The following is a 26,161-nucleotide window of genomic DNA, read 5'->3' as shown; positions in this document are numbered from 1 at the left end:
GGATTGTAGATGGGGGTCAGGGAGAGAGTCTGCAGGAGTTCCTGCGAACTCCTCCAACCAGCTTGGAGGGAGAAGGATGCTTTTGGGGAAAGGGCAGATCATATGCAGGCCAGAATGAGAAAAATATTCTGTCTGATAGCCCACTTTTGCTCCCTGAGCCTCATGGGTTGAGCTGTGACCCACCTTTGGGGCAGTCCACAAGGGGCCAGCCGCATTCCTTTGGCCAAAGGAGGGGTTGGGTGATGTTTGAGAGGACAGGGGTTCAGTCTGGGGCCAGGGGCAGGGTGAATCTGTGACCAGGATTAAGGGTCAATTTGGAATTAGGCTCAGGGGCTTGTTTTAGGTCAGGATGATGGGTCAGACTGAGGTCTGGGGCCAGGGTCAGAAGTCCATCCGAGGTGGATGAAGGAATGTCCTCTGATGGAATCTGACTGCCGAAGATGGTGGCTGACCCTTCTCTGTCCTGGCCACTCCCAGCAAGCCTACTGCACAGACCTAGCATTCCTACTTCTCCAGCATCTCTGGCACGCCTTAGAAAATCACACCACCGTGGCTTTTCTTCTCTTTTGTCCTAAGTGCTTGTTGGGATTGCAGCAAGGATGGTTCCAATTAGGAAATCCAGCAACTATTGTTGTGGGGCCGTGCTGTCCCTGTGGACATTCCCCTCGACCCCACTTGGTGCCTGAGCAGAAAGGACTCGGAATGACTTCCCCAGGCCCCCTCCTGACTCCCGCTCTGCTGCTGAATGGGAGGAGAGGATGAAAATGCACAAAAGCCATCTCCAGGAGTATGGGCAGGGAAGGGGAAGACAATGGCTTCTGGGGCTGTGATCCCAGCAAAGCCGACACCTTTGTGGACTCTTGAAGTTGGTGGCTGGGAGGTGGGTGTTGTGTGAATTTGTCGACGATGATTCTCTGAGTGTGTGTGCCTTCCTACATATGTGTGTGCGCTCACCATTTGCTTGTGCATCTCTTTGTATCTCGGTAAGACTATGTGTCCACCGTTTCACAGATGTGTATGTGTGTGTGTGTGTGTGTGTGTCCATCTTTCAGAGACAGATGCCTCTGCGGGTGGGTTCCCCAAGGTCATCTTGCCCATTTTACCACCTTGAGTCCAGTGCTGTGTCTGGGGGTCAGGCTACATTGTTAGGGGTGTCCAAAATAGTGGGGTCTCAACAATTCCCCAAGCCCCATTCTCGCTGAACTTCAGCCCCACATGGGGAGTTAGGTGGGGCTGGCCTCACCACTCCTGGGTGCCCAGTCCAGTTGACTGTCCTGTGAAATCTTCCTATCGCGAGGGCTTGCCCCAGCTCTGTATTTCTGGGGCTACAGTGGTCCCGACAGGAGCTTTGTGAATATCTGGGTCCCAAGACGTCTGAGGTGGAAGCCTGAGGGCACTCGGGTGGGAGAGGAGCCCTCTGGGAGCCTACACGCAGGCTCTTCAAGGCTGATCTTTCACTAGGAAGGGAGATTGAGGGCCAGAGGAACAGGAATTGCTTCCCCTTGAATCTGTAGTACCATAACTGTCCACCAGGTGGGGTTCCAAGGCAGAGAGTGAGAATCGAGATGCCAGAGCTCTAGAAGCCAGAGATTAGCTTTCAAATCTCCGCCGCCACTTCAACCTCGGAAGCGCTCTTACAGGGAGGGACAGCACATATGCTCGCACCTTAGACGCTCACACACATTTTCTTCAAGTGAACTCTAAAATAGAACACGTATTGGGTGCAGGGGAGGTGTTAAGAGGGGAGTCTAGTTTCGTTTACACACACACCACCCTAAACTGAAGGTGGGATATCAAGACTTCTGCTCTGGGAGTGCGAGAGTGAACGGCAGAGACGAGGGGGCTGTGGGGGGGAAGGACCTACGGGAGAGGGCGAGCCAGGCACTAGCTAGATGATGCCGGGCTTGGCACGCGTAGCTTCATGTATCACAGACACGCAGGAGGAGAGGCCAGATGACAGACGGATGCACAGACACACATATAGCTCCACAGAGAACACACGAACCCGCAGACACACCACCCAGCTCCACAGATGTCGAGCCGACCCAAGGACACACAGGCGCACACACAGGTGCGGCCCCGGGCCACACGCACACCTCGCGCAGGCACGCGCGCCGGGCCCTCTGCGGCCGGCTCTGAGAAGGTGGCCGCGCTCACCCAGCTTGTTTATTTACTCATTTGTATCAATGAACGTTTGTACCCGACTCCTCCCGCCTCCGGTGCCGGGTGCCGGGGCTGCCGCATTTGTCCTCGGCTCGGGACACTCACCCGGATCGGCACCCGGGGGGTTCCTCCGACGCTGCGGGGCGCGGAGGGCACTATAAAGTTAGGGGGTCCGAGAGGAAGGGCTGCGTCGTGAGCAGCCCAGGACGCGGTCGGGGAAAGGGGAACATTGGCGTCTTGTGGGATGAGAGACATATGCGGGTGGTGGTGCGGGCGGGGGGGGGGGTGTGGGGAGAGACCTCTGCATCGGAGGTTTGGGATGCCCGGATGGGAGATGGGGGACCCCGGCTAAGGAGAATTGGGAGGAGAAATGTTGGCGGGGGCATTGAAGGGTCCCGGGAGATAGGAGCCGGCGGGATTCCGCGGGATTGGAGCTTGGGACCCCGATCACAGGTTCAGGGGCTTTCAGCGGCCCTCCATCGAGGGGCAGTCCGGCAGAGACCTCAGCCACTGGGGCGACAGCCCACACGGGACTGCCCGGGGCGGGAGGAGGGGGCCAGGGACCGGGAGGGAGGAAAAGAGGGAGGGAAGTAGCTTAGCAGCCAAGCGGGCACGAAGCGAGCGCGCACCGTGTGTGTGTGTGTGTGTGTGTGTGTGTGTGTGTGTGTCTCCTCTCGTCCGTCTGTAGGTGCCGGGCTCAGCGAGACGCCGGCGAGAAGGAAGAGGAGGCGAGAGGTGAACTGAGTTTGATCCTGCGGCGGCTACAAGTGGGTCCCGGGCGGGCGGCGGGCGGCGGGCGGCCGGGGCGGGGCGAGAGGCCGGCGGGCGCTCACACGCTCCGGCCGCCGGCCTTTCACCACGCCTCCGGCTTTGTGAGCGCAGAGGGGGGGGGGAGTGTGGGGGGTGGAGTGGGGTGGGGGTAGGGTGGGGGTGGGGTGGGGGGGCGGGCTGGCGGAGCGCCCACGGCGCAGCCTCCCGCCTCTATATAAACACACGCATCGCCTCGCTTTGGACTCAAATTCACATTGAGAGAAGCTTTTAAAACCACCAGCCCTGAAATCCTGCCTCCTGCTTTTCCCCCTCTTTCATTCCTTTTGCCTTCCTTTCTTTTTTCCCCCTTTCTTCCCCCAGCAGCAACTCCAGAGCCGAGAGACTGCGTCCCGGGACGGATTGCCTTTTCTTAATTGATACAATAGCCCAGCTCGGGTTTTCACCTCCTCCCCCCAACCCCACCCCGCCTCACCCCGCCCGCCGCCGCCGCCGCCGCCGCCGCCGCCCCAGCGCCCGCCCGGGGCTCTGTCGTCGGCCGCGTCCCGTCCCGGCCGCGGCCCGCCGGCTCAGCACCCGCGCTCCGGCTGCCGCGCCCGCCGCGCCGCCTCGCCAGCCGCGCCCGCCTCGGGGGTGCGCGGCGGCGGCTCTGCGGCTCGGGCGCGCCGCCGGGGGCAGCCCGCGGACGCTGGGCTCGGGCCTCTCGACTCGCCTCAGCCGGGGAGCTTTCCCCTTCGCCCCCAAAGTTTCTGGGTTCGTTGGAATTTTTGGATTCAGAGTTTTTTCCCTTTTTTTTTTTCCACCTAGGAATTTGAGGGGAAAACTTTTGACAAATCGATCGCACTTTCTCTCCGCTAGCTCTTACGAGAGAGGCTCCCGCTGGACAAAGTTTTCCAAAGTTTTCCGAGTGTGATGGTTGCGGGGAGAGCTAATCCACCAGCTTGATTCACGGCTTCATCTCACCACCCTCGAGCAGTCCCCAAGCCCGCTATAAGGGAACAAACAAACAAACAAACAAACAAAGTTACACTCCGAGTCTCGAGTCTCCTCTCTCTCTTCTTGTAGGCAATTTTTTTCCTCCCTCTCTCCGCTCCCCTCGCAGCCTCCACTCCCCTTCCCGCGGCCCCTTCCTCCTTCTCTGTTTCGGCTGGAGGTACCAGGACCCCCGGCCGCAGCCTCCCCTCCCCCGCCGTTCGTGTCCCTTCTCATCCGGCCTTCCCCTCCCCCGCCGCGGCCGGCACAGCCAATCCCCCGAGCGGCCGCCAACATGCTCTTTGAGGGCTTGGAGCTGGTGTCGGCGCTGGCCACCCTCGCCGCGTGCCTGGTGTCGGTGACGCTGCTGCTGGCCGTGTCGCAGCAGCTGTGGCAGCTGCGCTGGGCTGCCACCCGCGACAAGAGCTGCAAGCTGCCCATCCCCAAGGGCTCCATGGGCTTCCCGCTCATCGGAGAGACCGGCCACTGGCTGCTACAGGTAAGGGCGCACTCGCTCGGATGCTCTCCGGGGTCCGCTAGCGGCGAGCGCCGGGAGGAGGGAGCCTCGGGCTGGCCAGGGGGCGCCCGGAGCTTGAAGGCACGGGTCCCCGCCCCGCCCCTTCCCTCCTCTTTGCGGGTGCCGTCCGGGCTTCTCCTGCCCGCCTGCGGCGTGGTTTGGAGCCCACTGGCGCCCGGTGCGCAAATTCTGGGAGTTGACACGAGAGGTCCCAGGACCCCAGAGGGCTCCCAAGATTGACTTTCCCCCGTCGCTGGCGACCCAGCAGGGGTCTAGTGGGCTCCCCGCGCGGTGCGGGCCAGAGGGGGCGTCAGGTCGTGAGCCGCTTTCGTCTCCCCTTCGCGTTCCAGGCCCCGGTTGCCGTCGGCTTCCGGGGCTTTGGCGGTGTCCTTGGGACCCGAAAACTGAGCCGGGGAGACGAAGGAGCCAATGGCACCCAGAAGTGCCCCTTTAAGACCCCGGCTGTGTTCCCGCCGCGTCGTCGGCTGCGCTAGGTACAACTGCCTTGGTCCAAGGTCGGAGAGAGCGTGTGTATTTTGTGGTGGGGAGGGAAGGAGGTACCCCAAAGAAGATGAAAAGCCTGAGACTCGAGGGTTCTTGGCTTTTAAGGAAAAGGGTCTATTTGCTTATTGGGTGGGGACACTGTAGCAAGGGAGAGAAACCTGGGATTGGTGTGTGAGATCCATAGAGTGTGTGCATGTTTGTTGCCAGACGCCTCACGACCGCACGCTGCTGGTGATAATGGGGGTGGGCGCGTCGGGAACCAGACTCAGGTAAGGTAATGGGGAGATTAACCTGGAATTAACCTCGTCAAGTGCTGGACAAACGCGTTTGCAAGTGGATACACACAGAATTTTTTCTTTTGGGGGTGGGGGACGCCTCTGGTTAACCGCGGGAAGTGTGTCGTGTTCGCGTGTGCACCGGTGTTTGTCCGGAGGATGCTGATGGCGGTTAAGAGAAGGACGAATGTCCTGAAGACAACCCGGGCAAGGGAGAGGTGGGGCGGGAGGCGAACGCAGAGACCTGTGGGTTTAGAAGTGCGAAAGCAAGGCTTGAAACTAACAGACGCGTGCAATCCGCGCGCGCACCACACTTACACCCTGCCGGCCCCGCCCCGCGCCAAGTGACAGCGGAGCGGGGGCGAGGAGGGTGACGCGCGTGTCCTCTGCGGTGTGGTCTTCCCAACTCCCAGAATCGGCCCATCTCTTTTGGGGTTGTTCAGGCAGTGGGGAGGGGTTCGCTTTCACCAATAGGGCTACCCTCCGCAGAGAAATCCCCAGAGCCTCTCCCTTGCCGCCACACTTAAAGAGTTAACTGCGGCGGTGGTCTAGGCTTTTGGCCGAGAATTTAGGAAATAAAATACCTCATACGGGCATCAGCTCCTGTCTTGTTAGAGCCAATCTGCGGAATGCATGGTCTGTCCCCACCTCCTTTTCCTGACCTTTCTCTGCCATCCAATGTCCCCCTGACCTTTTCTCTGAATCCCACAAGGGCCCCTTGGGGCTCCGTGTCCAACCCGCACAGAAGATGGGAAAAGGGAAGCAGGCCTACACCTCCCCTTCCATCAGCCTGTAGGGCCCTAGACTCCGCCGTGGGAGCGACATGGGGGATGCCTGTAGGAGACCGCTGAAGGGGTTAATGGGAGCCCTCTGAATCCCGGCTTTATTTTTTTGGAGTCATTTATCAGATTTTACGGGGAGACCTCCAAGGGCTCTCCGTTTCCACCGTGCGCCATCTAAACAGAGCCTAGGGCTAAAAATACAACATTTTTGTATAAATTGGACTCGCGGCCCGAGCGGCCGCCCCTATGAAAGTCCTCTTTGTGAAGACCGTGGAAACGGCGGACAAATAACTCTTTATTAATGCCACAAAAAACGCACTTTAATTATAGTTAGGCAGATCAGAGGCGGGAGGGGGGCGGCGGGAGAGAGGCGGCGGCGACCTCGGAAAATTCACAACCCAACTTTTGTGTCGAAAGAAAAGAAAAACAGAGGAAAAGAAGGAGAGGAGAGACGGAGAGTCAGACGGAGCGAGCGAGACGGGTATAGCAGACGGAGGGAGGGAATCCCGCTCCTCAACCCCCCTTGGTCGCACCTCCATCCTCGCCTAGAATTCTCTTAAAGGGATAGACGCCGTCTAGAACCGCGGCAGGGTCGGAGAGCTCTCTCCTCCCCCACAACCTGGGAGTGGGGTGGCGTCCCCCCGCGACCCAGCCCCCCTCCTGGAGGCGCGGGCGCTCTGGGCTCTCTCCCTGTCGCGCGCCCGGGCCGGGGCCGGAGGCGCATGTGGAAAAGTGATTAGGGATCCGGGTTCTGCAGAGTCACTTTTCGGCTGTGCTGGGGTGCGTACACATCTAGTTGGAGAATACTTTCCCGTAGAAGAAAGGAAAGTGAGGAGAGAGACCAACCTAGGAAAAGGGGACCGCCGAGGTGTCCCTTCGGGGGTGCGTGACTCGGTAGGTCTGGAGTCCGCATCCGCACTTCGTTGGCGGCCGAGAGCTACGGCCGGACAGGTGGCGCCCCTCCCCTTCCCACCCGGTGCCGCCCCGGCGGGATAAGGGTTAACGTAGGGTGGGGTGGCGAGTGCCTACGTCAAAGGTGAGCGGGACGCCACTGCCCCCGCCCCTCGGAGGTCCCCTCGGTTTCCGGTACCCGCGCGGGGGCCCGCTCAGCCAGCTCCTCTGAGAGCCGGGCCGGGGCCGGGGCTGGGGCCTAGGCGTCCTGGGCTCGCGCCGCCGCAGCCGCCGCCGGGGATCCGGTTACCTGCGACAGCCGCCCCGCCCTGCCCCGCCCCGCGGGAAGCGCCTTCCTCGGAGCTCCTGTTCCAAACTCCTGGGCGGCGACGAAAATCCTTCTCAGTTATTCCCAGGGCACATTGCATTAGGAAAATCGCGGCTCTCGGCCCGTGACCCTACCTTGCAGATCCCTCAGAGGGCTGCCGGGTCCCTTCGCGGCCCACCCCTGAGAACGGAGGAAACCCCAACCCCCTTCTGTAGTGACTGCCTCCGGGCACCGACCGCTCACCGCTATAAATAATCTTTGGCCTGCGGCCACCCCGCGGGGTCTCGCCAGCCCGTGGCCGAGAGCCTGGAAATATTTATTCCGAGAGGCTCCGGAGCGTGGGGCGGGGGAGCGAGGGGGAGGGGGGCGAAGGCTCTAGCTTTGGGTCCCGCGGTCCGGGATACTTTTTTCCTCCCGCAAGTCATTACTAAACACCCTCCCGAGGGGTGCCCCGGGCCTCCCGCCTCCTTGCATTATTTATTATCCTCTAGGCCCTACTTCCCAGTTCTTGTGCATGCTATGAAAAATAAAACCTTCGTGCGTGTTTGTGTGTGTGTGGGGGGGAGCAGGGGACTGGTGGCCTGAGCGGGGTCCTCCGCCCCTCCCCCGCGAGCCCTTCAGGCTGGGCCTCCGGGACATCTCATCTGGAGATGTACGCTCTGAGAGAGGTTTTTTTTCCGTGGCTCCCGCAGGGTTCCGGCTTCCAGTCCTCAAGGAGGGAGAAGTATGGCAACGTGTTCAAGACGCACTTGCTGGGGCGGCCGCTGATCCGTGTGACTGGCGCAGAAAACGTGCGCAAGATCCTCATGGGCGAGCACCACCTCGTGAGCACTGAGTGGCCACGCAGCACGCGCATGCTGCTGGGCCCAAACACAGTGGCCAACTCCATCGGCGACATCCACCGCAACAAGCGCAAGGTAAGCGCTCTGGGTTAAGAACCCCGCAACCCTGCTCCGAGCCTCTTCTTCTCTGTACCAGCCTCGGGTGTAAGGAGTTCGCAGAGCCCGGGAGACGCCCCCACTCGAATCTGAGACCCCATTTGTACACCATGCCGGAGGACCCCGCAGTTCCGTGCCTCGAAGTCTGCGGTCTAGGTTCCAGAGCTGGCAGGCCTCCTCTGGGTCTGCCCGTTTGTTGGCTAGCTGTGCCCTTCCCACTACCAGGCCCAGAGGGGGGCTGGCTGTTCGGGGTGAGGGAAGTGGTTTAGAGGGAGCTTGAACGTGCAGGGACTAGGGCGTCCAACGCCTGTCCTCGCGGTGCCCCACAAAATTGAAAAGAGAAAAGGGCAGATGGTGGTCCATGCTCCCAAGGCCTGGAAACGGATCTTTGTAAAACCAAACCTAGCCTTTCTGCCACCGGTTGCTGGATTAAGGTAGACGCGGCAGGCGCTGGGAGCCGAGCACCCTGTGCGAGACGGTCGCGGAGCCTCGCCCGGGAGGGGTGAGATGAAATCTGGGCCACTGCTGCGAGAACCAGTCTGGATGGCGGAGGAAGGGCGAGGGGTGGGCGAGGGGTGGGAGAGCGGCGGCGGCGCTGCAGGGGATCAAAGTGCACCTACCCCCTCCCATAAAGAGGAAGAGAAAGTGGGTGTTTATCCTGTGGATTTCCCGAGCGCCTGCAAGAGGCGCGGAGGAGGCGAGCCAGCGCGCACGGAGCGAGCCTCCCCGCCCCCTCACAGGGCTGCGCCGCCGCCGCCGCGGCTCAGAGCGCGGGCGGCACGTGCTGTTTGAACTGCAGTAACCCGAAAGCTGAGCCGCCGGCGGGCGGGGCGGCGGCCCGCGGGCTTAAAGCCGCCAGTGAGGGGGCGCTGCACGACCTCCCCTCCCTCGGTGTTTTCCATTAGGTCAGAGGACTCATCCAGGTTTGAAACCTGAAGGGAAGAGAGGCAGCCTCTGATCTTCCCGGAGGAGTGGCAGAGTCTGGGAGGGGGGCGGGTAACGGTGAGCAGCCCTCTCGGCCAGAAGTCCATGTGAAGTGGTCTTTGTGAACGTAGGAATTAATCTTGTAGTATTTGGTGTCTTCTGCACTGCTTGCGACGAGTAGTTCTCCATAGCAGACAAGCAGACAAGAGGCGGCAAAATCTGATGGAAGAGACAACTCCCCCCACCCCCCCAACCCACCCCCGCCCCGCCATAAAGCACGTACTGGAAGGGGCTCCTGAAGTAGTCTTCCCCATCTGCCTCACTAGAGCAAGAAGCAGCTAACAATTCCAGGGGGCAGATGAGGAGTGGCTGGGAGGGGGCTATAGGCTCAGGCATGGGGGGCTTATAAAATGTGCTGGCCATTATTTTTTTCCTAGTCTTTATGACTCCACCCAAAGCCTGTTCCAAAGAGTGAGGAGACAGCCTGAGATTCAGAAACCCAGCTCCGGGGAATACGTCTGCTTCCTCATTTTATTTTTATAGAGGCTTTGACAAGAAAAGTTATCATCCCCTTCTCACAGAAGGGGACACAGAGGCTTGGAGAGTTTGAGGGACTTGAACCAGGTCAGGAAGCAAAGAAAGGGCAGGACAGGGCATGCAACACAGGCATCCGTGAGATGAGTTGTTTCTGGGCCACCAAGCAGAGCCCTACTTAGTCCTGCCCACCTGGGCTTGCCAGAAACTGGTGATTGGGGGTGGGGAAGAAGGAGAAGGCTGGATCAGGACCAGACTGTGAGACCCTGGGGGTGCAGAGGGCTTGCTGTTGCCTTGTGGTTCCACCCACCCGGTGCCCAACTTGGCTGTGGGCCTCCAGGTAGGGAGGGCCCCCCTGGAAAGCCCCCAGGTTTGGCCCACATTGTCCATTTGGGAGGAGGGAAGGAGAAGGCATAATGAATGCTGCCAGAGGAATGCACAGGGAAGGAAGGGGGAGGGAAGGATAGGGATGGAGCAGGGGTGGGGCCTGACACTGAGAGCCACATGGATGGTCTCCCTCTTTGGGGTACCCTATTCTCTAGTTCCTTGGGGATAGGAGGTGGCCAGAAAGCAGCTCATCCTGACAGAGGCTTGAGAACCCAGGGCAGGGCGCTCCCAGTGTGTGTACTACTTGATGCTTGCTATGTGGCATTTATATGGGTCCTATGGTAAATGGGTGGGCGAAAGGGTCTCTCCCCCCCCCCATCTCTCTAATTCAATTTTCCATAAACTTAGGTTTGCTCAACCAAATTGAAGGCTTTGGACTAGGTAGACACAGAAGTAGGAATCTCGGTCTTTGCCTCAAGAAGTAGAATCTAGCTGGAGGGACGAGAAGAGAATGAATATTCAGGGGCATATTGTTGGTCCTGGAGAAAATGGCTAGTCTGCAGGACCCCAGTGCCCAGTGGACCCAGCCTGGGCAAGGTCGGGGGTGTGCCACGCACGATGACTTATCCAGTCCACTCTGTAGTCAGGGACCTGGCTGGTGAGCAGGCCGCTGGGCCGGGCCCAGGCCTGGTTAGGATGTCCTCACAGGAAGTACAGCCCAGGTGTGCTGGGGCCCGGCTGGCTGGCGGGGAACTAGGAGCGTCACTGTTTCCATTGGGGCTGGTGGCCCACCCCTTCTCTGGGAGGTCCGACCAGATGTGCTGGGAAGGGGCTCCTTATAGCCATCGCTGCACTCCAGGTGTTTGCCCTGCTGTCCTGGTGGTCTAGGGCCAAGATGGGCGGGGTTGTTAGGGAGAAAGTCTTGCCCAGTCTAACAAAATCCTCTCTTGGAGAGCCAGGCCTGTGTCCCTATAGCCACTACCTCAGACTCTGTCCCTTCTCTTTTGTAACTTCCCTTCCCCCAGGGATCTGGGGTGTCTCTGATAATGGGGGAGGGATGTCATCCTTCTTTGTGTGCAGAGGCTGGGGTAATTACCCTGGAAGGGTGGATGGAGTGTGGTAGGGGAGATTGGGGGGAGAATTGTGAGACACACAGAGGGGGAGTTGGGGGTGATTACAGAAGCTCCAGTGCACAGCCCCACACACCAGAATCAGGCATTTCCTCTTTTCCTTTGGAGATAGGGCTGAGCCTTTCGGCACCAGAGGGCCAGCAGTTTCAGGGCGCCTCAGACAGTAGTAGCCCTCCCCAAACTTGGAGAGCATCCCAGAGAATGCACTTAATCCTGGATTTCTGGGTCCTGGAGATGGCAGGCATGGCTTTCCCTTCATCTCAGACTCCTGGCTACGGGGACTTCCGTACCCAAGGCTGAGGTGGGGGAGCAGCTCCCCAGGCTTTGGAGGTAAGGATTAAGAAGCCCTGCCTCCCCGCACACCATCCCTCAATGACCTGGCCTTTGGGCCCTGTCTTGGGTAGGAGTGGAGGTCAGGCTCAGGATCACTGCACCCCTCTCAGAGACCCGGTGCACCCTGCAGTCTGTGTTGGGGTAGAGAGTCCAGGAAGTGCTTCAGCAGGAGGGCAGAGCCAGGAGGGTTTGGGGGTCTTTGGGGAAGCCAGCCCAGACCTGCTCTAGATGGCCCTTGGACCAGTGCACAGCCTCTGGCCGCAAAGTCTCCCCAGGCTCAGCTCTGGGCAGAAGTTCCCACCTGTACTGGATAGGAGGGTGGGTGGCGCGGCCAGGCAGCCCCGCTACTGAGAGCTCTGCCCCAGCCCCTTGGCAGAGGCACACAGCCTTTGTTCTGCCAGCCCCAGAAGTCCTTCACTCAAAAGTTACTGTAGCAGTAGCCGGTGGGTGCAGGGGCCGCCGAGGGCGCGGGTGGCAGGAGCGGATCTCTCTGAAGGTCAACGGGGGAGGGAGCCCATGGCCAGCCAGCCGCCAGGGCGCCTGGGAGTGGGTGCCTCCCTCCAATTGCCCTGTGCCAGGCAGTGGGCGGGTGGGCTGGCTGGGTGTAGGGTTCACCCTCTCCCCTTTCCCCCCTTTCTCTGTCCTCCCAGGGCAGGGAGGGGTCCAAGGCTATGATGCTGGGGTGTCTGCTCACTTTCCAGCCTTGGGAGACAATTCTGGCCTTGACAGGGAGGGGAGGCTTGGCTGGGGTCTGCTCTGGCCCTGAGCCCCCTGTGCCAGCCATCGTCTCTGTTCAGGATGGCCCAGGCTGAAAGACAGGAGTTAAGAGCGTGCCTCTAGGGGAAGAGAAATGCTGAGAGCAGGAATATAGTAACCAGAACAGCTGGCCTTTTCCTTAGAATAAACTTGGCTATAAAGAAGTGGCCCCTTAGGGCTCCTTAGATAAATTCAGAGCTCCCAGGATTGGTAAGAGGGTGGCTCATGGGGTTTGGAGTGGTGGGAGATGGGGTTCCCTGCCGTTGGTGAGTGTGGCCAGTCATGGTCTGGACTGTGACATTGGGAGAACCCTTCCCTCCTCGGGCCTCAGCTTTCTGAGGGGGTTTTGCTATGGCTGAAAGAAGGATGAGTGTCTCGGCAAACCTAAACCTTCAGATTCTGTGGCTTAGGTATCTGCCAAGGGCTGCTCTCCCTCCCCAACCATGTGCTTTTGTCCTGGGGACAGAATTAGAGCTAGAGTCAACTGGGGGACAGACCCTCTGTTCCCATAGGGGCTGGGAACCCAGAAGCATGCCCAGGCTGGGGGGTCTGGGCTGGCCCCTCCCAACCAGAGGGGCTGAGATGGGATTGGCTCAGGAGGCCGCCAAGGTGAAGTCCAGGCCCAGTGGAAATGCCAGGCATCTGGGAAGATGACGTCCTCTCTTGTCCTCCCCCTTACTTGAGTTTAAAGTACACACCTTGGCGTCACCCCTGTGCTGTGCGGACAGCTGCCTCGGAGGCTGCCTGCCCTCTGTTATTCTTTCCACTCCGCAGGCTGTGGCTCCGGTGGCTTGGCTTGGCGGGGTGGCCTGCCCAGGCCCCCACCCTCCTGGGCAGCCGCTTCCATTCCTCCCAGTCTGAGTCACTGGCCCAAGGAGTAGGTTCGCTCTCTGACTCTTCCCGCTCCCGAGACTGCCTGTCCAGAGGCTGTCTGTCCGTCTGTGCATTCATGGCCACCAGCTGAGAAGGGGGGAGGCTATCTGGCTGAGCGGGTCAGCAAGCAGGGCTCTGGGGCTCCAGTGTGCCACTCCTCTCCCAGGGGCTCTGTGTGAGAGGCAGGAGGGGGAAGCATGTATAGAAACAATTATGGAGGATTTGAACCTTGACAAGCCCACTGGTGTCCCACCCCCACCCCCTCCCATTCAGGGGAGAGAGCGAGAACAAGGATGTAGACCCTTGAGCCAGTTGCTTTGCTGGAGAAACTGATGGGGGTGATGGAGGGTTTCCAGGCACGCCCTCCAAGGCGAGAGCCCATCCTGCGCCGCATCTGTGCCGGGGAGTTCTCGGGTCTCCCGTGACACTCTGCTTTCTCTGTCCCGGCACCAACCCTGGTGGGAAGTCCATACCTGCTGCTCCCTCTGCAGGGCTTTGCCTGGGCCACAGCTGGTTCCCGATGACCTTTGTCCAACATTCTTGGCTCACTTTTGGGAATTCCTAGGGAAGCCCCAGAGGGAAACAAAGCAGCTGTGGCTCCTGTTACAACTGTGGTCAGGGCAGTCGGCTCTGGGGGCTGGGAACCCTTCCTCTCTTCACACCGCGCAGCTCCGCTGGGCACCTTCCCGTGTGCCCGAGTCCTGACCCCGCCCGCCCGACGTGGCCCAGGCCTCCCTGTGCCCTGGCCAGCACCTCCGCCTCCTCCTGGCCTTTGTGGTGGGTGGTGGTTTCTGGGCTGCCTCGGCTGTGGGAAGTGCCCTCGTTGTTAATCCTGGGCACCAACCCAGAGATGAGGCCCGGGAGTTTTCCTGGTGCCTGGGAGGCCCTGATGTCTGTGGAGCTGGAGCCGCTGGGCTGGAAGCAGGGGCATGGACTGGATGACCTCTGAGCAAAGTCCTTTGGGCTCAGAACGCCTGCAATCTCCCTTTGCTTCGCTTCTCGGTTGGCCATTTTCTCCGCCTCGGGGGGCTCTGAGAGGAATCATGGGTGAGATGGCTAGGTGGAAAGGGACCCAAGAACATCCAGTTAAACTCCTCATGAAACCAGTGGGGAAACTAAGCCCTAGAGAGGACAGTGACCTGTTGGCTCTCACTGATGAGTCAGGGTCAAGAAAAGAACCCTGGACCTGGCTGTAATTCCCTTTTCAGAAGCCCCAGCCCAGAGGCTTGCAGGTGCAGGGTGGCAGAGGGTATCCTGGGGATCATTCCCAGCTCCCCATAAGGACCCCTGTCTTCCTAGAGGTGACGTGTGGACCTCTTACCCTTGGAGTCCATCTGCTTAGTCCCAAATCCCCCTTGGTCCTCCTGCCCTCTTTGGACCCCAAGGTTTGAGAAGGAGCAGTTCATCTGGCCATCACTAGAGGGCGCAGGGAATGTAACCTTTGGGGCAGGGCAGGGCAGGGCAGGGTTCCTCAATGGGTCACATCTGGCCACTCCTTAAAGTGCAGTGGGGGTCCTCAGAGCGCCTCCTTTGGTAACCCTGGGATGGCCCCTCCTGGGCCACTGTAGCCTGCTTGGAGTGCGTGCATGGGGGCCTGGTAGGCCCTTACCAGGTGACTCATGCAGTGCCAGATTCTGGACTCTTTCAAGGGGACGGCATCTACTTTGGGACACATAGATACTGGCATTTATGTGCTCTGTACGTGGAAAGGAGCCACAGAGCTCACGTCTTTCAACCTCACCATTCTATAGATGAGGAAACTGAGGCTGGGGGGCGTGATTAGGCCATGGTCACACAGTAAATTGGTAAGTTAAAACTCAGGTCTCTGGATGCCCAGTCTGCCTTTGCAGAGTCACCACCCCACTGCATATTAGAGCGTAGCTGGCTTTGACACTGACCAGTCTAGGTCTGCATGGCCTCTGTCCTGTTACCCACCGCCACATGCCCACCTTTGGGCTCAGGTCTCCTGGTGCTGGGAGCCTGGCCAGCCCTTGCCCCCATCCCCTCCATGACAGTACTCAGTTGGCCCTGGACTGGCTGGTCCTAGGCCAGGTGTGGCCTCCCTCTCCCTGCCTGCCCCCACCTCCAGTCTCCTCACTGAGGCCTGGTAGCCACCGAGTATCTTTCTGCCTCCCTGATGAGCATTTTGCTGTTTTGTAAGGGCCCTTAGTTGGCCAGCACTGGGCTTTGGGGACTGGGCCCCATTCCCACCCCATAAGAGCGAAACTTGGAATCCTAAGGACACGGGGTGTGTGTGTGTTGGGGGGGGGGTACTGAGGCGAAAGCACACTGCCTTTATCCATAGCCCTCTGAAGAGAGTAGCAGCTGAAGTCTCCCTTGTATATTCCTGGGACCCCCACAACTGAGCAAGGTGTGAGTGACCCATTCAGGCCCGGGCTGCCCTTGGCCACTTCCCATCATCCTTTTACATTTCAGCTGTCCCTTAATAGCAAGAGCAGCCCCGAACAGTGCTGGCTTCTCTGCCCCTCACTGGCCTCCTTCCCTCCCTCCGTCTGCCCACCGGGAATTTCGGAATGAAAGTGCTATTGTGAATGCCTGGCTGGGCCACTGAAGGGCCAGCACTGTTATTTCTGCAAACCAGCCCTCCCATTAGCCATGCAGGGCTGAGGCCAGGAAAATGTTACCTTTTCCTCCTCGAGCTGACTGCAGGGGAAATTCTCACATTTACAGTTTGTGCGGTGGTTGTGTTTGGGGGACAGGAGGGGAGGGTGAGCGCGTGTGTGTGGTTTGCGTGGGTCAGGGTAGGGGGGCTAGAGGAATATTTGTCTCCTTCTCCTGTGCCGTCCCTCCCCTCTCTGCCTTCCCCAGTGACCTTTCCCTCGCTGTTGGTGGGGGTACCCCCTTCTGCTCTGGACTCTTGGAGGGGGTAGAGGATGTTGGTTATGAGTGGGACACACAGGGGATCAGTAAATAAACTAACGTTGTCCCCTCTCCTGTACACCGTGGTCACCAGTGTGAAAACTGTGCTGGGGCATTTGGGTAAGGAGGGGGCAGAGGGTGTTACTGAGGAAGCAGGAGGATGGAAAGCAGAGAAGGTGGAAATAGGGACTCACTGGCTACTTAAAATGGACCAGGAAGATGCAGGGCATTAAAAGAGCTTCTGTTTGGCTTTATGATCTTTTGGGTTGGAAAATCTTGCCCCCATTCCCCTGCCTCCAGGCCTGGCCACATTGAAGACATTTTTGTGGCACAGCTATTAACAGATGGCCTGGGATCTGCACCCAGTAGGTGTTTCCCAGGGAATAAGAGCAATTTGGTCTCAGGAAGTCCTGCCTGTGGTCTAACCTCAGACTCTCTTGTCCTCCCATCAGTGGAGAAGAAGAGCCACCTAGTGCTTTCCATCTCTTCCTCGGCAAGTCCTCGCACCTGTGTCCCACTCCTCCTGGGCGCTTCTGCCCCTGTGGCCTGGGAGTTTGGGAATGGGTTCCTGTCGCGGAGGGGCCAGCTCCTCCGCAGCCCTGCCCAGCACCCCGTTGCGTGCTCCCCAAAGCTGATACAGCCACATCGCCTGCAGACCTGCTGGCGGCTGGACTGCCCAGTCCGCAGGGCTTTGCCACTGTTTGGAGCGCATGCTTTTCTGGGCGTCAGGAAAGGAGAGGACAGCTCACATCTCCATGTGATGACATGGAAGGTCCTGACTTTGAATAAAAGTGCCCACGAATGGTGTTTTAAGCCTGTCCTTCCCCTGGTTCTGCCTCAAGGCACAGGCAGCAGGAGGGGCTTTGGAGGTAGGCGAGCCAGCAGGTGTTTGTGTCTAGAGCTGGAAAGCGGAGCTCGATTGGAGTGGGGACCCAGAGTCTCTGTGGCCACCGTCCTGGCTGCATGCTTCAGTGGGGCCCCCTGGGAGCCGAGAGGGCCGGCACGAGCACCTCTTGCCACTGTCTCCTGCCCTCCAGGTCTTCTCCAAGATCTTCAGTCATGAGGCCCTGCAGAACTACCTGCCTAAGATCCGGCTGGTGATCCAGGACACGCTTCGCGCCTGGAGCAGCTGTCCTGAGGCCATCAACGTGTACCAGGAGGCGCAGAAGCTCACCTTCCGCATGGCCATCCGTGTGCTGCTGGGCTTCAGCATCCCCGAAGAGGACCTTGGCCACCTCTTTGAAGTCTACCAGCAGTTTGTTGAGAACGTCTTCTCCCTGCCAGTCGACTTGCCTTTTAGCGGCTACCGACGGGTGAGCACCCAGGGCCTGGGAGGAGAGGAGATGGGGCATCCATGAGCCCACTTGGAGTGAGATGGTGGCCGACCACTAAGACGCTCACCGGTCACACAGACAGAGGGGAGGTGTCAGCAGAAGGGTGAGGGTTGGAGCCTTCACCTGCTGGTCTCTGCAGCTTAGGTGGGAAGTTCTCAGAGGAGTCCTTTCCCCGTGGCCCTCCCGGCCATGGGAAGGGGCCTTTCCTCTTTGGTGACCAGGTGGCCTCCTTCTCCCCTCAGGGCATTCAGGCACGGCAGATCCTGCAGAAGGGCCTAGAAAAGGCGATCCGGGAGAAGCTGCAGTGCACCCAGGGCAAGGACTACTCGGACGCACTGGACATCCTCATTGAAAGCAGCAAGGAGCATGGGAAGGAGATGACCATGCAGGAGCTGAAGGTGGGGGCGGCCTCCCCAGTGGTCAGCGCGAGCACCCCATGCTCTGTTTCTACCCCTTCTGCTCCCGGCCCACAGGGACTGTCCCTGACCAGCTGTGGTGGCCATCACTACATGGGGCTGGGGCATTTGACCAGAAAAGAGACCGTGTCCCCGTCTGCTTAGTGTGCACGGTCTGATGGGGATAGACGAGAAGCGTCCGCAGTGGGTGGTACCGCCCCCCACCACAGCTTCTGTGCACCCACACTCTCCATCCCACCCACAATGCCATCCACCATTTAGGAAAAGGTACTGAAAATTGGCCCCTAGAAACCCCGCGCACATTTGGTGTCGGTGGCTTCGTTGACCCCCTCGACCCCTTGACCCCCTCCACCTCCCAGTATTCACCATTTCAGTGCATCATGGTCCCCAGAAGGGAAGCCACTTGCGTGAGGGCAGCCTCAGTCCTTGGGGAGGAACAGGGAGATTTGGACCTGACTTGGGTCTCCTCCCATCCTACCAGCCTTTTCAAACTGGTGGCACTCAATACCGTCTCCCAGCCTGTCTGGTACTCGCTAAGCCCAGTCAGGCTGCCAACACCAAGACTGTCCACACTGGCCTCCAAGAAGGGCTTCCTGCCCGCCCCTTTTTATGGTGGGTGTACCACGTGAGGAGGGATTCATCAACTCATCCTGGTCTCGACTCTGCCACCTGCATGCCTGCCAGGTGCTCACAGAGACTTCCTGCAGACTCCGCCTTCCGCCATCCCCACTGTCTGTGCTCACCCTTAGTCTGGCTCCTGCTTTCCCCCTGGCGAGCCATTAGGAGCTCCAGTGACCTTCCCGTTTGACAAGAAGTGTTGTGCCTCGTAGGTGGTGCCACGGCGAGTCAGAAACCCAGGTCCCTTCCCTCTCCTCTCTAGGCCTTCACTTGTAAAATACAGGGTTCGGGATGAGGTGACCCGCTGAGACCTTTCCCTGGGGTACCCAGTGCCCAGGTGTCTTGCTCCCCTGAGAACCCTGGTGGGGTCTGAGGCTTCTGGGGGCCACCTCCGCTCAGCCCAGCACACGTCCCCGTGGGGGTGGTCCCAGGTCACCTCCCCAACCCTGTCAGAACTCCTGACCTCCTACTAGATGTCCTGGGGATGGAGGAAGGGGCTGCGGCTGCCAGCTGGAAAGCCCCAGTGTAGACCCACCCTGCTCACCACGCCGGGCCTGGCTCCTTGAGATTTGTCCTTTTTCTTCTGTGAGCTCACTGTGCTGATTAGGCCTGCTGGGGCTGGCTCTGGAATCCAGCAGTGAGGGAGAAGCAGCCCTGCCCCAAGGGACTTCCAGGCTCGTGCCTCTGCCCTGGACTGTAGCGGCTAATTCTCCTGCCCAGCCGGGGGACTGGCCCTGTGACTTGTGTCTGTTGTGGCCCGGATGCCGCAGCAACGTGAGGCTCAGAGGCAGGCCCAGCTAGACGAGCCTGGGGCACGGGGGATGCCGGTGGAGCGGGGCTGCCCCCGCGCTGGATCATCGACGATGCCTCTCTCCTTGCCGCTGCAGGACGGGACCCTGGAGCTGATCTTCGCAGCCTACGCCACCACTGCCAGTGCCAGCACCTCGCTCATCATGCAGCTGCTGAAGCACCCAGCCGTGCTGGAGAAGCTGCGAGAGGAGCTGCGGGCCCAGGGCATCCTGCACAGTGGCGGCTGCCCTTGTGAGGGCACACTGCGCCTCGACACCCTCAGCGGGCTACACTATCTGGACTGTGTCATCAAGGAGGTTATGCGCCTTTTCACACCCATTTCTGGTGGCTACCGTACCGTGCTGCAGACCTTCGAGCTTGATGTGAGGCTGGGCCCTGCGGGGCTGGGGCTTTGGGCATCCTTGGGAACATTGCTTTGGGGGTGGGGGCTGGCTGCTGGGAAAGAACAGCCTTTTTGTCGGGGTACTTCAGTACCCAGATGCTGGGTCAGATGAAGCTAACCCGGGTATCATAATGGAAGTTGCATGTGGACATCTGTAAACAAGACAGGACTAACATGCTGAGGGGGGAGCTGTGGGGGGAGAGGGTGCCACAGTGGGGGGCCTCTAGAAACATCTGGACCTGTGATGCTGGCAGGCAGAAAGTCATCTGCCCTCTCTCAGACCTCCTCCGGCTTTCACCACCATACCTCACCCCTGCCCCCGTCTTGCCTCCAGGGTTTTCAGATTCCCAAAGGCTGGAGTGTCATGTACAGCATCCGGGATACCCACGACACGGCACCTGTGTTCAAAGACGTGAACGTATTCGATCCAGACCGCTTTGGTCAGGCACGGAGTGAAGACAAGGATGGCCGCTTCCATTACCTCCCGTTCGGCGGCGGTGTCCGCACCTGCCTGGGCAAGCATCTGGCCAAGCTGTTCCTGAAGGTGCTGGCGGTGGAGCTGGCTAGCACGAGCCGCTTTGAGCTGGCCACCCGGACCTTCCCCCGCATCACCTTGGTCCCTGTCCTGCACCCCGTGGATGGCCTCAGTGTCAAGTTTTTTGGCCTGGACTCTAACCAGAACAAGATCTTGCCAGAGACGGAGGCCATGCTGAGCGCCACAGTCTAAACGCGCCTGGCCCATACCCCCACCTCAGCCCAGCCAGGCGGGGTGGGGTGGGGTGGTGGTGGTGGGAGGCACCAGAAGGGTCGAAACCTGTGTGTGGGAGGGGGCGGGAACGTGGGGAAGGGGGAGCGGCCCCCCATACCTTACCCTCCCCTGTTTCCTCTCCCTGGCAAACCCTACCCAAAGCCAGAAGGGCCCCGTCCTTCCAGGGGAAAGGCTCTTCTCCTGGCTCCTACTTCTCTCCAGTCCCTCCAGTTCCCACCAGCTTAGCTTCTGGGAAGGGGCATGGCGGGGCACTCTGCATGCCCATTACAGTGTTAAAAGTCAGTGGCTTGGCTGTCGCATTTGCTTGTCATGTTCTGAACTGGTCCCACCTCTCCCATTTCTTTTGGGCCCCTTTAGTCTGAGGACGGGTGGTTGAGGGGGAGGGAGGAAAAGAGGTGCCCCGTTTGGGGCTCTCTTCAGCACCCCCTCCCTTCCTGCTTTGACTCAGACTGGTAGAGTGCCCCTCCTGGTGTGGCTGCCCCGGAATAGCATACTGGGTAAGAGAACACGAGTCACCCTTGGTAGAGTGGGGGGCTGCAAGCAGCCTGCAGGAGCCCCACCCTGTTGCCAGTTTGGACATTTGAAATTACCTATTGCTGCTACTTTTTCTCTCTCTGACCTTGGGGCAAAGGAGCCCCAGGCCCTGTCCTCCCAGCACCCTCCCTGGTGGCCCTGGGCATGCGCACTGACATCCTCACCTTCCTGCCAGGCAGCCTTGAGCCCATCCTACTTCCCTGTTACACACATGCCCAAGGCCTTTGGCTCATGGGCTGCCCGCTGCCCCTCACCCCGGACCCTCCCCACTCCCCCCATATTTATTCACTTATACAACTGAATCTTGGCGTTCCCGGGGACTGGAACAAGCATCTCTTCTGTCCCCAGCCACCTTCGCAGCTGTCCAGGGCAGGGCTTCTGCGAATGATGCGGTCCTCCCACCCACGGGCTCCAGACCTTCTGTGGGTTCAACCTCAGAGCCTCACTCTCCGGGTGAAGTCCAGTGCCTCCGCCTTTGCCCCCTGGCGGTGGTGGGGAAATGGCCCTCTGCCTCCCTCCCTGCTCTGTCAAAAACCCTGTTCACATGGGGATTTGGAGGCTGCCACAAGCTCTTGCTTGGCCACTGTTCACCCCGGTGCCCCCCACTCCTCCTAGTGAGCATGGGGAAGTATACGGGTTCTTTCTTCTGACAGGGAGCGAGGGCCCCTGTTGTCCGTCCCTTGACCCTCACCCTTGGCCCTTTGCCCTTGGAAAGATGTCCTTGAAGTCCCACCCACCTCTATGCCACTGTCTACTTAGCCCAGCTCAGAGGTGTGGGGACAAGAAGAAAGCAAGGGGAGGTGAGCGAAGAAGGCGGCCCATTCGCTGCGCTGACTCAGGTCCTCTGCTGTGGTCTGGAGGCAGCTGCAGGGGGGGTGCTGCAGAGCTGAGGAGGAGGGTACGTGAGATTTGTCAGAAGTGATTTGGCTGAAAACTGGCCAGTCAGGGGATGACTGGGGGACAGAGGAGTGGTTCCTGCCACTGGCATTTTGAGTGTTGGAAATTTGGGATGCCTCCTGGGATGGTTTTGGGGGTCTCTGGTGAGTCTCTAAGTGATTTTGTCTGTTTTCAGATTTTTCTTGGCTTTCTGTGTTTCTCTATTGGATTTTGATGTTATATAAAATCGACGAATCATCTTTACAAGAAAATCAAAAACACACAGAAGAGACAGAAGAGTGCAGGATACCATTCCCTCCAGTTCCCTCTCTGTAGCAGTGGCTACTGTGGCCGCTGAGTGGCCCCCTCATGGTGCTTGCAGACCCCCACCCGCCCCGACTCACATCCCTGTGTGGTAGGCTTTAGGGCAACGGGTTCATGCCTGGTGGACCGCTCTATAACCCCTGTTCTCAAGTGTTTCATTTGGTTCCTACATTTTCGCTACTAAAAAACAGTGCAGAACAGGGGCATCATTGGCAAAGAGACATTTTTAAAATATTAGCAAAATCTCTCAATCCACCCCCCCCCCCACACACACACATTCTGAAAAACAGGCAAACATGTGTCAAGACTCATCAACGCTTGCAAAATACCTGCATGGTGCACCAGAATTTCATACCCATAAAAAAGCCCAGTGTCTGCAAGGTTCCTGGTCCATTAAGCTGACCCAGCTTGTCCTGAACCAGTCGCTTTTGACTGAACATCTAGGAAGGCAGTAAGTGCTACTTCAGACAGGAAGCCCACCAGGCCTGGCCCTGGTAAGGGGGTGGGGGGTCTGGAGGGCTCTGGGAGGCATCAGTGGCCTTCTTTTGGGGTGACCAGCCTGGGAGGGGCAGAGGGGAAGTCGGAGGGGGTCCCCGTGAGGAGGAAGGAAGGATTATTTACCCCGCTGGGTCTCAAAGGCAACAAGAAGGGAACCGAAAGAAGCTCTTGACTGGCTGACAGGAGGGTCCCAGTGTCGAAATTCAGCCGTCTCTCCTCTCTGTGTCCATCCGTGTCCGTGTGTTTCTTGTATAGGCTCTATAGAGGTAGCGCTAGATGGGTGATGTTTCCTCACTCACCATTCCTAACTATTGTAACTTGACATTAAAAAGACAAAACCCCACAACCCTCTTCCTGCCATGGGCTTGCAGATTGAAGCACTTTCGATGTTGGGCGCTGGCGTTTGTGTTCTGGGTACCATCCTGACCCTGCCCGGATCACTATAATATTATTTTATACACAAAACTTTTTTTTTCATAAATGTTATAATTTTGTGTCTGTCTTTATAAACTATTATAAGTACTATTTTTGTTATAATTCAAAATAGATATTTAGTATAAAGTTTTTGCTGTTAAATATTTGTTATTTAGTAAAATATGAATTTTTTTCTCTATTGTAAACATGGTTCAAAATATTAATATGTTTTTATCACAGTTGTTTTAATATTGAAAAAGCACTTGTGTGTTTTGTTTTGATATGAAACTGGTGCCGTGTGAGTGTTTTTGCTGTCATGTGGTTTTAATCTGTATATAATATTCCATGTTGCATATTAAAAAAAAATGAATGTTGTGCATTTTGTGATTTTGGAAATACTCAACCTGGCTCTTTTATAGGCTTCCATAATAAACCGTGGGGACTCACCCTTGTTTGGCTGTCTGGTCTCTGCATTCTCAGCATTGCTGTAAGGGTCCTCCCAGCCACCCACATGCCCTTCCCCTATGCCCACCTGCCAGGCGGGAAATTCTTCCCCACAACCAAGCTCACCATTCCTTGTGCATAGGCGCAGAGAGGTCCGTGCCAGTGCCCTGGGAGTAGTGGGTTCCCCTGGGTGGGGAGACGTGTAAATGTACGGCCACTGGTCCCCATACATTGGGGGATGGGGCAGCTGGGAGTTGTCTCCGCTGGCCGACTGTGGCCATGACCAGCTTGGCCGGGAGTCTCATTGCTGGACGAGGCAACCCAGAGCCGAGGCCCCATCCTCAGCGTCCGTCTTGAACAAGGACACTGATGTCCATGGCCACACGGCAAATCGGGGAGCAGAGTTCAGTTCTCCTGACTTCCAACCTCATGCCCTAGAGCACTTCTCAAAGCCTATTTCATGGGTGTTGTAGGAGCAAACGGGTTCCCTGATTAAATACGTTTGGGGCAAGGGTCAAAAAGGGTTGGGCAGATTCCTCCCTGCAGGACCTCCCGGGCCCTTGAACCTGAGGGCGGGCGTGCTAAGCGACTGCGTGGGTCACAGGGCTCCCCAAGCCCGTTTGACGACGGAAACCGTGTCCCCTTTCACGTTCCTCACACTCAGATAAAAGGCGCTCTGCAACCTGACTCGCAGAGGGCAAAGGTGAGGCCAGCAAAGGGCGAGACGTCCAGTGCTGGGACAAGGAACTCTGAGGGTGGTTTTCAGGACTGAGGGGCTGGGGTGGGGAGAGAGGGCCTGGTACTGTCACAGGCAGGGCCTCATAGTACCCAGGCTGGTCCCATCCTCTGCCTTGCCCAGTCCCCTCCCCACAGCCTGGGGAGGGAATTCCCGCCCCCTCCCCCACACCCCCAAAAAGCTAGCCTGAAAAAGGCGCGCTTTTTTTGTGGCTGCAGCGTTTTTTCTTTGTTTGTTTTGACACCGTTAGGTCCAACCTCAGTTCAGAGTCCCCAGATCCAGAGAGGGCTGCAGGGCCTCTCCCCACCTGGCCACCTGGACCCAGAGCCTGGCCACCCAGAAGAGAACCACCAACATCTTCTGAACAATGCCACCAGGGCAGGACACTCAGCCAGCCTTGTCCACCGCATCCTCGGCCCTGTGCCATCTTTCTGCTTCACCGGCCCCTCCCCACCGCCCTTAGGTCTGCTCTCCCTGAGCCCTAACCTCCACCTGGGGAGGGGGACAGCAAGGGGGACTCTCTTGTTTTCCATAAGATAAACCAGAGTCTTAGAGTGGCGGGGACTTTCTTATGGCTACACAGAAGCAAAGGATGGTCCTTGAACCAGAACTGGGCCACCTGCCCCACCCAGCATGTGCCCCTGTGGGACTCCCTCACCCGGAGGCCTCCAGGGTCACTGAGAAGCAGCAGTGAACACCCCCCAGCTTCCACCAGGAACCATGCCAGCAGAAGGTAGTAGTTTTTCAAAGTGTGAATTCCAGTCTCCTGGCGGAATGTCCCGTGTGGCAGCAGAGGTGAAGGCAGCATGGTCCCTGGGCTGCCCTCAGTCTGACCGCCCTGCCACGGGGTGGGAGGGCCCAGCCAGGCGGCTGCCTGGCCTGTCATCACCCAGTCTGTCTGTGCCTCTCCAACGTGGGCCCAGCGGGTCACCAATGTCCCCCACACGGCCGCCTGCCCCGGGAATCTCCTGGCCTGGAAGGAGAACAAGGCTGTTGTGGACAGGCAAACATGGCCACTGTTTGTTCAGGGATTGGGGCGCCAGTTTGGAGGGAACTCACAGACCGCACATTCTGCCACCTCCCAGCATTTTTCCAAAACAGCCTGGTCTTGGCTGGGCCCCGCTGACCAGGGTGGCCGGGGACTGGGAGCCAGGAACAGGGCAGCGAGAGCAGAGCCTTGGGGCCAGCCGGGTGAGGTAAGCAGGTGAGGGCAGAGACCGCGCTCCGTCAGAGCCAGCCTGTGCAGCTTTGACGTGCCTTGGAGGAGAAGAGAGAGAGAGGGAGAATGACTCTGTGTGTCCGTGGTGGGGCCTAAAGGAGAAACAAAGCTGACTTGTCTGAGTCTTCGGGCCGAGCCAGCCAGGCTCTGCTCCTCGTAGACACTCCGGAGCACTGAGCAAGGCATAGCAGCTCTGATGACGAAACAGCAGACTGGAACTTGGGTTCAGCTCCTCATCTCTTACCTGACTTCCCTTTCTCCAGAAGCGATTGGTCTGCCCCCTGTTGCCCCCTAGGGACCCTGGCCTCCCTGAAGATACTTACTCTAGCCCTTTTGGCCTTTGCACCCTCTGGGTAATGAGAATGCCTCCCCTCTACCCAGCAAGCTCTGGTGCTCTGACTCCAGCTCCCTTCAACTGAACCTCCTTCTGCACAGCAGACCAATGATGGGTGAGCCCACAAAGACTTGCATGGGACTGTGGTGCTGCGACACCCCTGCAGGGAGCTGGGTCCATCTTGGAGATCGTCTGAGGTACAGAGAGGGTTTCTTGGCTGGTAGTAGCCTCGTGGCCGGGCTCCTGGCTCACCTGAGGGGATCAGTCTCCCTGGGAGAGTATATAGGTAGTTTGGGAGACAGATGTGCCTGGGCGGTGCCCATCTGCTTGGCTATAGGCCGCTTTCTTCCTGCCTCATCTGCACCACAGAGGCCCTTCTTGCCTTGCCTGGTGTAGACTTGACCTTTTGGTAAGGGCTTCTTTTCCACGGCTTCTTCTTCTGGGGCTCAGGCTTCGATCCTCTCTGAGCGAAATGTTGTCGAGCATATTGTGATCAGTGCCCACTGAAGGTGTGCAGCAAGAAAACCTCACCCTGAGCCTGTAACTGCAGTGGTCAGT

At 58.6% G+C, this 26,161-nt stretch overlaps 1 protein-coding gene across 4 annotated transcripts; it reads left to right on the top strand.

Moving 5' to 3' along the window:
- The first annotated feature begins 2,832 nt into the window (after window positions 1-2,832).
- LOC102959380 (cytochrome P450 26B1) lies at window positions 2,833-23,316 on the top strand. 4 transcript variants are annotated; one of them, XM_042981717.1, is made up of 7 exons: window positions 2,833-2,930; window positions 3,739-4,402; window positions 7,893-8,117; window positions 16,933-17,208; window positions 17,472-17,627; window positions 19,151-19,435; window positions 19,790-23,316. In XM_042981717.1, the coding sequence occupies exons 2-7, from the start codon at window positions 4,199-4,201 to the stop codon at window positions 20,180-20,182; spliced, it is 1,539 nt and encodes a 512-aa protein (XP_042837651.1). In that variant the 5' UTR covers window positions 2,833-2,930; window positions 3,739-4,198; the 3' UTR covers window positions 20,183-23,316. The 4 variants fall into 4 exon arrangements, with proteins under 4 accessions (XP_042837651.1, XP_042837653.1, XP_042837650.1 ...); XM_042981719.1 differs by having other exon boundaries at window positions 2,884-2,898; window positions 4,175-4,402; XM_042981718.1 differs by lacking the exon at window positions 2,833-2,930 and adding an exon at window positions 3,626-3,684 and having other exon boundaries at window positions 3,790-4,402.
- Window positions 23,317-26,161: the final 2,845 nt, after the last annotated feature.

This window comes from Panthera tigris, chromosome A3 (genome assembly GCF_018350195.1).
Source record: "Panthera tigris isolate Pti1 chromosome A3, P.tigris_Pti1_mat1.1, whole genome shotgun sequence".
Taxonomy (NCBI): domain Eukaryota; kingdom Metazoa; phylum Chordata; class Mammalia; order Carnivora; family Felidae; genus Panthera; species Panthera tigris.
Note: the sequence above shows the minus strand (reverse complement) of the source record. Positions and strands in the feature narration are given on the sequence as shown.